This window comes from Oreochromis niloticus, unplaced genomic scaffold (assembly GCF_001858045.2).
Source record: "Oreochromis niloticus isolate F11D_XX unplaced genomic scaffold, O_niloticus_UMD_NMBU tig00002600_pilon, whole genome shotgun sequence".
Lineage (NCBI taxonomy): Eukaryota > Metazoa > Chordata > Actinopteri > Cichliformes > Cichlidae > Oreochromis > Oreochromis niloticus.
Window position 1 is genome coordinate 59635 of NW_020327671.1, and position 12079 is coordinate 71713.

Below are 12079 nucleotides of genomic sequence, written 5' to 3' on the forward strand. Positions count from 1 at the left end.
GTGACTTTTACACAGTCGGAGCAGATGAACCATATCACACTAAAACAGGGACGTTGCTGCACTCTTCGCACTTATTTCTGTTCTTTCTGCTTTTTTGTAGTTTTTTAAAACCACAAAGAAATATTTAATATCTGCAGCAAATTTTCCATCTAATGAAAAAAAAAAATGTTAAAAGATTTCAAACAGAGGCATCACTGCTTTCATGACCTGTGCAAGTGAAATGGTATAAAAGCTGTTAATCAGTAACTTTTACACCTTCTGGCAGGCTGATGTGTGAACTTTGAAATGAAACACACCCTGAGTTATAATAGCCAACAACACTGGTTCAACTAACTGAGAATCAAACTCATCCTTATACCAAACTAGCAGCTTCCTCTGAGTGAGTCCAGCTACAGGAGAGAAAAGTGGAAAACTCCAACACTGCTGCTTCAAGCTGCTGACGCTCCACACACTGAAGGTGAGTTTGAGCAAAAACACGACTCAAAGGAAGTTTCAGTGAAGGTAGTAGAGGAGGGAGGGGAGCCAGGACTGACTGTACTTCCTGTCTGCTGTTTTCAGCTTCACTCACAGACTCAATGGCTTCCAGATCAGAGGAGGATCTCTGCTGTCCGGTCTGTCGGGAGGTCTTCAGAGATCCTGTTCTTCTGTCATGTAGCCACAGCTTCTGTAAAGACTGTCTGAAGAGATGGTGGAGAGAGAGACCAACACACGAGTGTCCAGTTTGTAAGAGAAGATCTTCAAAGGATCCACCTTTAAACCTGGCTTTAAAGAACCTGTGTGAGTCGTTCTTACAGGAGAGAGATCAGAGAGCTTCAGAGGCTCTCTGCAGTCTGCACTCTGAGAAACTCAAACTCTTCTGTCTGGACCATCAGCAGCCAGCGTGTCTCGTCTGCTGTGTCTCAGAAAATCACACCAATCACAGATTCAGACCCATCGATGAAGTTGCACGACAACACAAGAAGGAACTTCAGGAAACTCTGGAGCCCTTAAAGAAGAAGTTAAAGGTTTGTGAAGAAGTTCAAGTGAAGTTTGATCAAACAGCAGAACACATTGAGGTCCAGGCCCGACACACAGAGAGGCAGATTAAGGAGCAGTTTAAGAAGCTTCACCAGTTTCTAGAAGAGGAAGAGGAGGCCAGGCTGGCTGCACTGAGGGAGGAAGAGGAGCAGAAGAGTGGGATGATGAAGGAGAAGATGGAGGCTCTGAGCAGAGAGATAGCAGCTCTTTCAGACACAGTCAGAGCCACAGAGGAGGAGCTGAGAGCTGAAGACGTCTCATTCCTGCACAACTACAAGGCTGCAGTGGAAAGAGTCCAGTGCTGCCTCCTGCTGGATGATCCACAGCTGCCCTCAGGAGCTCTGATAGACCAGGCCAAACACCTGGGCAACCTGACCTTCAACATCTGGAACAACATGAAGGACATGGTCTCCTACACTCCTCTCATTCTGGACCCAAACACTGCTCATCCAAACCTCATCCTGTCTGAAGATCTGACCAGTGTGAGACGAGGAGGAGAGAGGCAGCAGCTTCCTGATAATCCAGAGAGGATTGATTGTTACTTCTCTGTCCTGGGCTCTGAGGGCTTTAACTCAGGGACTCACAGCTGGGATGTCGAGGTTGGAAACAGTACTTGGTGGGAACTGGGTGTGTTAGCAGAGTCTGTGCAGAGAAGGGAAAGCATACGGTCTGGATCATGGATAATATGTTTCTATGCTGGTAAATATTCAGCATGGTCACCATCAGCTCCATCAACTGCTCTCTCAGTAGAGAAGAAGCTCCAGAGGATCAGAGTGAATCTGGACTGGAACAGAGGAAAGCTGTCGTTCTCTGATCCTGATACTAACACACACATACACACCTTCACACACACTTTCACTCACAGGATGTTTCCATACATTAACACTTATGGTAAAGTGAAAGTAGTAGATTTAGTTTGCTGGGATATGGACTGACATGTGTTGAATGGGAGGAGCAGTTTGTTGTTGTCTTCTTGTCTGTTTATGACAACAATAAATATATTGTTGAAACAATGATTCATGTTTAACTCCATATATGAAATGTTTCTGATATTTGAATTCTGTTTGATTAAAGACTTTCTTCATGACACAAATGAGATTTCAGTGTATTAATAGAACTAAATAAGCTCAGAGTTGAAAGGCTGGAGTATTATGTACGTGCTTCACTGTCAGTATCTTCAGGGGGATTCAAAGGGAAACATCAAACTGCTGTAATGAGATAAACTATTGTAGAGGCATGTAGAGAAAAATATCGGAGCTTTATTTTGTATCAAAGCGTGTCGTCCAGCTGGAGGAACGCCTACGACTGCTTCACATGGAAACGTCAGAAGGAAGTTTGTAATGACGGAGCTCGTTTCATCAGCTCGTTTTTCCTTCATTTACAGCAGAAGAACTGAAAGTGTGTGTGTGGATTCAGAGTGCTCGCTGTCAGGAAAAATAACAGAGGGGAAGAGATTTAAAGGAGCAAAGCGCTGTTTCTAGAGCCTTAAAGAGAAATCACATTTCCAGTCTGAATCCTGTAAACTTCACATGATGATCCAACATAAACCTGCATTCACAATCACTTCCTGTGTGCTTTAATTCAATGTCTGAGGAGAAAATCAATCTCATGTTCACTTCTTTTCGGCCTGTTGACAGTTTGTTCATCACATCACACTACTGAAACACTGTCACCTGGACAAACATTATTGTGAAAGTGCAGGAACAACAGCAACATGGAGACATCAGACACAGCAGTAAAATATGGTCACACACACCACCAGGGGTGGAAGTAACGAATTACAAATACTCACGTTACTGTAATTAAGTAGATTTTTTGGGTACTTGTACTTTTATGAATAATTTTTCAAGTGTGTAATTTTACTCATACTTGAGTACAATTGACACCATGTAATCTACTTATAAACTACTTATAAAATCAAAAAAAGCTACTGAATACTCCCACAGTTTAAGTTAATATTCAAACCTTTCATCATTTCATCTTTCAATAAGGCCGTGCATTTGCCAATTTAAGACGTAAGCAAAGAATAAACTCCGCTGCAGCAGCAACCACAGGTGTCTACAGGTACTACACAGTGGAGTATAAACTAATTTATAGATTGAAGATTTGGAGACAACAAAGCCAAAATGGAGACAGAAGACAACACTGTCAACCGGACGAGTGCCCGTGGCCATACATGGAGGAATTTTTCATGTACAGAGGGAGAAAAGGAGACAGCGTCTAGATGCAGTGCAAACTTTGATCTCCACAGTGATATCAGCTTACGAGACTTCAGCGTCTAATCTACAAAAAAACCCCACATTGAGGTAAGAGGTTTTGCAACTATATGTGTACGATATTGCTTTCTTATTTTTCATGTGTGTTAAGGTTATTAGTTTAGCTAAGATATTGTCACTGCCATTGGTTAGCCTGATATTAAAATAAGATAGAGCTAGGTAACGTGTGCATGTGTGCATGCATAATTGAATTACAATTCTTAGGAATATTTTAGCTTATTATTTGGACAGTCCCCATCATTACAATCTCTAGTCATTTAAAACTCACAGGCCTACAATCAGCTGGCCTATATATATATATGTATATATATATATATATATATATATATATATATATATATATATATATGTATATATATATATATATATATATATACATATATATATAAAAAGGGGGTATACAGTGCTGCTGAGCTGCATATCAAATTAATCTTCCAACTCTCAGTTGACATAAAGCAGAGTCCGACTGATGGATCAGTTGATCAGTATCACTGTCCTGATATAGGTCTATCATAGTAACATGGATCTTAATCAGTAGGGCTATGTGTTTCCCAATATGATCTTTTTTTTTTTTCAACAGAACATGATGTTGAATGTTTTTATTTGTTAGGTCTATGGACAGCATTTTTGTACATGTGATCCCTTTTCTTAATTTAGTTTTGGTACACATATATTGCTCTCTTAGTATTTTTAGGACCTGACTGATTTCAGGCTGATACTCATAAAAAGGAGTTAAAATATTTAGATACTGATACATTAATCGATACTGTTTTTACAGATAGTATACAGATTACAGAACTTAGAATGTATACAAAAATAGATTTTTTGCAATGATCCTTAAAAATTGGTTTACACTTGTGAATAAATACAGCACTATATCTGCAAAGTTTAACCAAATTCACCACTCTTTTATATTATGCTAAACAATCAAAGATTAGCTCAAATTGTTACTCTAGCTGAATGATTTTTAAAAAATGTGTTTTCCTTTGATGTTAATCACAGTGAAACGATGAAGTAATGTATGAACCTGATGTATGATAATATTTATCTCTACAGAGGATCAAAGATTAAGCAGTACAACATCATTGTTGCATAAATAAGCTCTCAGCAAATACACAAGCCAAGTTACCAGACCTAATGTTGAGAGCTGCAAACAAACATATTCCCCAAGCAACTGTTGACAAGCATGTCATCAATTTCTTATGTGAGGGTCTATAGCCCTTTGCAGTGGTAGAACAGCCATCTTTTAAAGAATTGGTTACCACATTACAATGTCAAGCAAAGTCGTCTCCGTGCTGACGTCTATTCCAACGTAGGAAGTGTTACGAACAGCTGATGGGATCAGCAAAGCGTGTTTCTGGAATATTATGTTTTTGGTGCTGCAAGTGCTTTTTATGCAATTTTTGCAAAGCTATAATATGTGGAAGGAAACTGTGACCTAGGACAAGCTGAATGCATAAGAAGTAAGTACAACTCCTCTGGTTTCATTTGCAAAGAAAATTATTGTGCTAGCTTATCTGGTTGCAATTCTACCGGGCTTTAGAAATAGTCAGGCAAAACGTAGCGCGCCTGCTCTGACCGGCCTTAAAAGGTTAAATCTGTTCAGTTTTGTCCTGATCCTGGTGAGCGGCTGGAAAATTCCACTAGGTTCCTGAGTTCTTTGGTCTCCGCCCCTGGGCAGAGCTGTCATCTCTTCAGCAGCTACACTCACCTGGAGCTGATTTGAGGCAATCAGGCTGGAGAGATTTAAGCCCTGATGTTCCTTCACTGCCAGTTTGCCAACTATTCCAAGTTAGTAATTGGCTCTCAGGCTCCATGTTCTCATTGCAAAGTGCTTGACTCACCTTGTTTTCTTGTACCATAGGTCTCCCGGACTCTCCATGGCTCTTACTTTGCACTTCATCTCTGCACTCGGACCGTGGATAAGAAACTCCACTCGGGAAAGTGCTCTGTTCCTCACCTGCCTGCCATCCAGCCATCACACGCCATTGGAACATGCAGTACTCAGGTCAGCGTACTAATATCGTCGTCACCACGCCACTCATACCGGGCCACAGTTTCATTCTGTGTCTTGCTGTTTACAGTTACTGTCAAGTGTTAGCCTGTGCTAGATCAATAAAGTTTGTCAAAGTTTCCCTCTGCTCTAGGTTTCTGGATTTTTGGCCCCTGTGACATCTTTCATGTCCTGAATCTGTTTGGAATACACCATGTGATGGTCACAACACGAAGCTATTTTATTCTTCATTTATCAGCAGTGATGGGAATAACAGCATTACAAGTAAGGGCGTTACTTTTTCAGTAACGAGTAATCTAATTACTATTTCTACCGTTACAAAGCCATTACTAACAAGAAAATGCAGTGCGGTTGCGTTACTGTTTTTCAACAAACACTCGGTTGAAGCTGTCTTCACCTTAAAACACCTTACATCAGTTGCACGGAAGTATCTGACTACGTAAGTAATCTGGGCACTACAGCTTTAAGCAGCTGTGTGCGCTCCGGGGGACAGCAATCACTGGCTGTATCCCAATTCAGGGTCTGCAGCCTTAAAGGCCGCATTTTAAGGCCGATTACATCACAGTGACGCGACGAAGGCTGTCCCAATTCAAAGGCTGCTCGAAATGCGGCCCTCAAATGCGTCCTTCATTTCCCTGAATTTCAAGGATGTGGCGGTGTAGACTTCGTGGCCCAACATATCCCAGAATGCGTAGCGCGGCGGTGGGTGTGGATAATTTTGCCGAAGAAAAACGGCGGAAGAGTAAACTGTCAAAAGTACTGAATATTTAACTTATTTACGTGCAAATGTTTAATAATGAAGAACATTAAAACATTACTGTTGGCCACATGTCGGCAAAATTGTGTGACATTAGTGATGTTTGTACTTTCAGCGTTTACTTGGTTTTAAAGCCTTTACTTTAAAATATACGCCGTTCAATAGTTGACCTTAACCTTACAAAGAATGTGATGATTTTATGGATAATTAAAGTCAGTCATATATCCACAAACACAACAAGCTGAAAGTCAGTGATGCTGCTCGGTTTGCAGTCCTGAATATCACGGCACAAGCAGGATTCACTGCACTGTTAATGTTAGCTATGTTATATTGCTGCCTCTGTTCGGTGGTGTCGAGCCAAACGGACTTTAACGTGTGTTTGAACGAGCTGACGGTTCACTCGTTAAGCTGAAAGAAAGATGCTTTAATCACAGGAGTCACACATGTGTCCACTGGACCATCTGGAACTCTTCTTGTTTAGCACTCGTAATGACACAAACACTAAATCCTCCTTCTCTTGTGCTGTTTTGTAGCAGTGTATACACCTGAGACTGTCACCTGTCTGTCTGTCCTGCACTATCTCTCTGTTTCTTTCTCTCTGATTGTGGAATAAAAGTATGAACATGTGTTTATAAGTTACACTTGTGTTTGAATCTTGCAGCTTATCACACATTTGATTTCCACGTGTGACAACTGCAAGTGTCCAGAGTGAGGACAGACTGAGGGACCCACTGCTGCACATCATCTGTGAGGCTTTGCACCCCTGATGATCCACCAGGACAAACTCAGCAGTGTGTGAGGAAGAGGAGGAGGAAGAGCCAGCAGCAGCTGACAGATGGAGAGAATAGACAGACTGTTCCCTGTTTGTGAAGGACTGCTAGGAAAGTTTAACATAACTAATTGTCTGTCCTGAATCAGTCTTATTAGGTAATGTTCAAATAATGTTATCATCCCAGTGTTTTCAGTGTGGGAGAAAGTACTCAGGGCCTTCAAGTTACACACTATGAAAGGCAGCAACAAGTTTAATATTCAGAAACCTAAAGTATGTATCAGCAGCAGAATGGAGCTAAAAATAAATGTTTGTTTCAGTTCTATAAAGCTTATAATATAAGCTTTATAGAACTTTATATATTATAAAGTATTTTGGATTAGTATTACTGCTGTTTGTTGCATCATATTGCTGCAAATGTTTATATGCTGTATATATTCTGAGGAAAGTTGATCTATAGCAGTGGTTCCCAAACTTTTTTGGTTGGCCCCCCTTTGTTTTACAAGAAAAATGTTGCGCCCCCGCGCATGCACGCGCGCACGTACACACACGCACGAACACATATTTTGCTGCATTGCGGTTTATTTCACACCTCAAACATTTTGTAAACAATTAAGCAAATACAAGTAATCTGCAATAAATTACAGGTAGTAAGAAAATAAACATAACTCTTTTACGCTACGTCCACACCTACACGGGTATTTTTGAAAACGCAGCTGTTTCGTCCACACCTAAATGTAAAGGCCGTTTACGTGTGGACGAGGAATACAGAGTTCGTCACGCAACGTCAAAGGTATGTGCCTTTTTTCAGGTCACGCTGTGCGCCACGTTGTTTACATGAGATGAATTGCAGAATGGCAGAGACGAAATACTGTTAATCTGACTATCTTCAGGTTTTACACGCTTACATGCACACACGCAGTTACTGTCCCCCCATTTAGAAAGGCAGAGGCGTCACGGTGTGATTATTTTACATGTAGTTGTTTTTTTTCCCTGTGTAATAATATTCAACATTGCTATCAATACATTTTTCAAAAAATGCCTGTGCAAAATAGGTTTAAAAACATAAACAGCTGTGGGATGCGGTTTGTCCGTGATTTGAACAGGGGGAACAAATCGTGGCAGGTTCAGCCTGATATTATTTGTATCCCTCTGTAACTTTACTGTATAAAGTATAGTATGTATATCTCCAAAATGTCAGGAGTAGTTAGTCATTACAAGAAGTGTTTGTGAACTAAAAATCACGAATGTGGGATACTGTTTGTCTGTGATTTAAACAGCCCAGCGCTGCTCCTGACGAAGGGAAAACCAATTCTGCAGGGGAGACCTACCTCGGCACTTGTGCAGGTGAAACCAAAGGGAAGATATGCTTCACCATATTTTCTAGTCTTTGGCTTAGAATGAAGTTGGTTTGGAAACATATTCAGCGATGCTTCATGCCCTGCTTTGCGTTTCTGTAGGCGCCCGTGCTAGCAGTGTCCAAGCGTTTTGTTCTTCTTCCCCCCTTTTCATCCCGCCCCCCCCTGCCATGGCTCTGCGCCCCCCCCCAGGGGGCGGGCCCCACACTTTGGGAAGGTCTGATCTATAGTGTTACATCATATTCTATAAGGATGTTATGTGTTTGTATACTTTCTGCCCAGTTTGACCCATTTAGCAGAAGTCAGCCTGTTTAAGGCTCTGATATCTATTCTGTATGACTTAAAGCAGTTATGATATAACATGAGGTGAAAATGAAAACTGAGGAGTGCATTGAACAATCAGTTCCTGGACCCCGTGCTTTCCTTTTAGTAAGTTGTGTAGATTCTTTGGTCTCACTTCCCTGGGATTATTTGGTGTAGTGGCATACTTTTCATCGTATATTCTCATGAGAATGGGTGCAGCACTTGGATATTCTCAGTTAAATTGCACATTGGCAATGTTCACCTAGCTAGGATCACGCAATGGAACCAGTGAACTGTGGTGGCAGATTTCTTTTCTCATGTATTAATCACATATTTAATCATATCACATTAGTTATAGTAATATCACTTTCTCACTTTACTATAGTAAGAGCACTTCTGTCACTAGTTTACATCCATGTGGAAAGTTAACACAGTGAGGCCATTGTAATGGGAGACGTTAAACAGATAGTGAGACTCCTGCTTATCGGGGATGTAAATCTTTAGGTGACGGCCAAGCAGTAAACAAGGTCATAATTCTCTCTGTGAGGGAGGAGGTATAGCCCCCCCCCCCATCTTATATACAGAGACACAGAGTCTGTGTCCCTGTATATAAGATGTAAGGGCGGTGGCCAAAATTCAGAGATGGTCCTGGTGTTTCACTGGGATGCTCTCTCGACATTGCAATGTGTTTATTAAACCCACTTCAAATCAAGCTCACTGGGTGTGTTGCAGGTTATTGTTAAAAAGCACTCAGCTGTCTTTACCCTTTCATATCATGTAATAAAATGGTAAGTTTTCTGACCAATTGCTTGAGAATCACTTCACTACTTCAATTACTATTGTGTAAATTTTACAATAAAATGAAAAGTGTGACTGTTGAAGCTGTTAAACTGCAGCCGTCCTCCTGCTGCCTCGTTGTTCCAAAGCTCTTTGTTTCTCTTTTAGTTCTCACTGTTTCTGTTTCTGCTGTCCACCTTTTTACATGGAAAATCATTTCACTGTTTCTCACTGAATGACTCCCCAAACTAGATTTGAAGTTGCATTAAAATAAACCATTTCCAGCAGTGCAATTGGAGTTCTAAGCATCCCAGAAACCATACAGAAAAGCATACAGTAACATATGACTTTTAAAAACATCTGTATAGGCTTATAAGATCCTGAAGAAAAAAACAAACCCTACATTTTCCGCAGAAATTAGGTAACTCCCGGTTTCGACTGTGTAATTGCAGACATGCGATAATTCGCGCTGACGTCTATTCCAATGTAGGAAGTGTTATGAACAGCTGATTGGATCTGTCATGGGACAGAGTGTCCATGGGAGCTGAGTGGCGTGGAAAGGCTGACCTGTGATCTGGGGATTTCAGATGGAGTGTGATGGCAGGAGGGCAGGCAGGTGAGGCACAGAGTGATTTCCAGACTGACTGCTCGGTATCCTGAGTCCGAGGGTAGAATGTGAGCCAAAGGTTTTAGCCAAGGTGAACCCAGAAACTCCAGCACAAGAAAGTTTCGTTAACAAGGTAAATCCCATAGAGAACTTGAAACTTGAGGGTGTGCAATAGTTGGAGGAGGTGGCCCCGCCCAGGTGTGGATCCCAGGCGGATTCAGGAGCCTCATGGAAATTCCAGCCACCCACCACAGACCATGACAGGATCAGCAAAGCATGTTTCTGGAATATTATGTTTTTGGTGCTGCAAGTGCTTTTTATGCAATTTTTGCAAAGCTATATGTGGAAGGAAACTGTGACCTAGGACAAGTTGATGGCATAAGATGTAACTACAACTCCTCTGGTTTCATATGCAAAAAAAAAAAATATATATATATTGCACTAGCCTATGTGGGTGCAGTTCTACAAAGATAGTTCTTAAAGATAGTTACGCAAAACGGAGCGTGCCCGCTCCAACCGGTCTTAAAGGGTTAATAGAACTTAATAAGATCAGACTTGAAAGGCTGGAGTATTATGTACGTGTTTCACTGTCAGTATCTTCAGGGGGATTCAAAGTCCTGAGATAAATTAGTGTAGAGGTGTGTAGAGTAGAGTGTAGTTTTTCAGGTCTATTTTCTGTAAAAGCAAAGCTTGTCATGCAGCCGGAAGAACGTCTTTGACGTCAGCAGAAACTTTGTCCCTTACGTCCATCACCGACAGTGCTGCAGGAGACGCAACTGAGGGCCGATTCCATTTCCTGGTTGAGCCTTTCAGTTCGGCCATTTGATAGGTGATTATAGGCTGAGCTGGGTTTGACCTTGACTCCATGGTCTGTGCAGAAGATCCTTCAGAAATAAACTGAGTTCACGATGAGTTTAGCAGTCTCAGCGGTCGAAGAAACTTTTTTAGGTAATAAAGTAAGCAGAACTGGAGAACCTATCAATGACAGAAAGTATAATGAATTTTCTAGTGGAAACAGGGTAAATAAGCAACAAAATTCATTCAAAGTTCATCCTGAGGAGCCCGCTGGATATTCGCCTTGATCTCCCAAGAGACAAAACCAGTTTTGCATGTGGCAGGGTGGAAATAGTAAATGTGTGTTATTATACTGAGTGCTAGAAAAAAAGAAAAAAATGTCTCACATCCTTTATTTAAAGTGTGCAGAGTAAAGCAGCGAGTGAATGGTACGCAGTGGGGGGCAAGTGGCTGTACAGAGCAGTTCCTTCAGCCCTGCCACTGACAGCCCATTTCAGCTGCAGTTCAACTTTACAGTAAGTACAACACTGCACAATACTGCATTACAATACTGCACATTGCACAGTGCTATGTATGGATTTGAAATATTATTGGTGACATAGATTGCAGAGGGTTTGGCAGCATGCTTACACATCACGAATGATAAGGGTTAAAGGGATATTCTTTTGGCCAAAGAGAGTCCAAACAGAATGTTCTGAACTAGATACATAGAATCAGTAATAGGATAATATCAATCTGATCAAGGCTAGGCAGGGAGTTGTCTTTGTGTCTGTCTTTCTGATTCCAGGAGGGAACAGATACGAGGTGAGGTCCAACTACACGGACCGCAGGATTCGTAGGGATACAGCAGACTGCCACGTTGGTTCCAGAAGAAGACAGCTATAATAATACTTGTTATTGTCGCAGTATGAAAACTGTATGGCTGAGGGTCACCCTTGGCGTGAGGGAGACTGTTGTGTTCACACCACGGTCCAGGGCTGTAACTTGTAATTTTAACTGCCAAAGGAATTTAAATATTTTTAAACAGATAGTCCTCCTGAATTTCTTCTGAAAAAACTTGAACACGACAGTATTCCAGAGACAGTGGTGCTCTACCTGATCAAATGCCTTTCCTTGGTTGAGGGAACTCAGACCAAAATGAATGCCCAATAAATTGCTATCTTTTATTGATCTGCCAGAAATACAATAGGACTGATCAACATATACTGCTTGATCAATCACTTTTCTCAACCTGCATGCCAATACCTTTGAGAACTTGAGAACCTATAGTTTGCTCCAATTCTTTATTTCATAAAATGAATTTTTTAAAATTTTTTAAAATAAATTAAAATAAAAAATAAAGATAAAATGTTGTACATAAGACTTTTATTTTTATTTTGTTTTAATCTATCTTCATATTGTTTTAG

At 41.0% G+C, this 12079-nt stretch overlaps 1 protein-coding gene and 1 long non-coding RNA gene across 3 annotated transcripts; both read left to right on the plus strand.

Moving 5' to 3' along the window:
- Window positions 1-361: 361 nt before the first annotated feature.
- LOC109195435 (nuclear factor 7, ovary) lies at window positions 362-2069 on the plus strand. 2 transcript variants are annotated; one of them, XM_025904592.1, is made up of 2 exons: window positions 362-457; window positions 502-2069. In XM_025904592.1, the coding sequence occupies exon 2, from the start codon at window positions 576-578 to the stop codon at window positions 1950-1952; it is 1377 nt and encodes a 458-aa protein (XP_025760377.1). In that variant the 5' UTR covers window positions 362-457; window positions 502-575; the 3' UTR covers window positions 1953-2069. The 2 variants fall into 2 exon arrangements, with proteins under 2 accessions (XP_025760377.1, XP_019203020.1); XM_019347475.2 differs by having other exon boundaries at window positions 559-2069.
- Window positions 2070-5084: 3015 nt separating this feature from the next.
- LOC112845049 (uncharacterized) lies at window positions 5085-6768 on the plus strand. Its single transcript, XR_003217840.1, has 3 exons — window positions 5085-5301; window positions 5441-5571; window positions 6726-6768. It is a non-coding gene; the product is annotated as an uncharacterized LOC112845049 (long non-coding RNA).
- The last annotated feature ends 5311 nt before the right edge of the window (window positions 6769-12079 follow it).

Bases quoted from the DNA above. Each gene is read 5' to 3' on its own strand.
- LOC109195435 (XM_025904592.1), top strand. From the start codon at position 576: ATGGCTTCCAGATCAGAGGAGGATCTCTGCTGTCCGGTCTGTCGGGAG.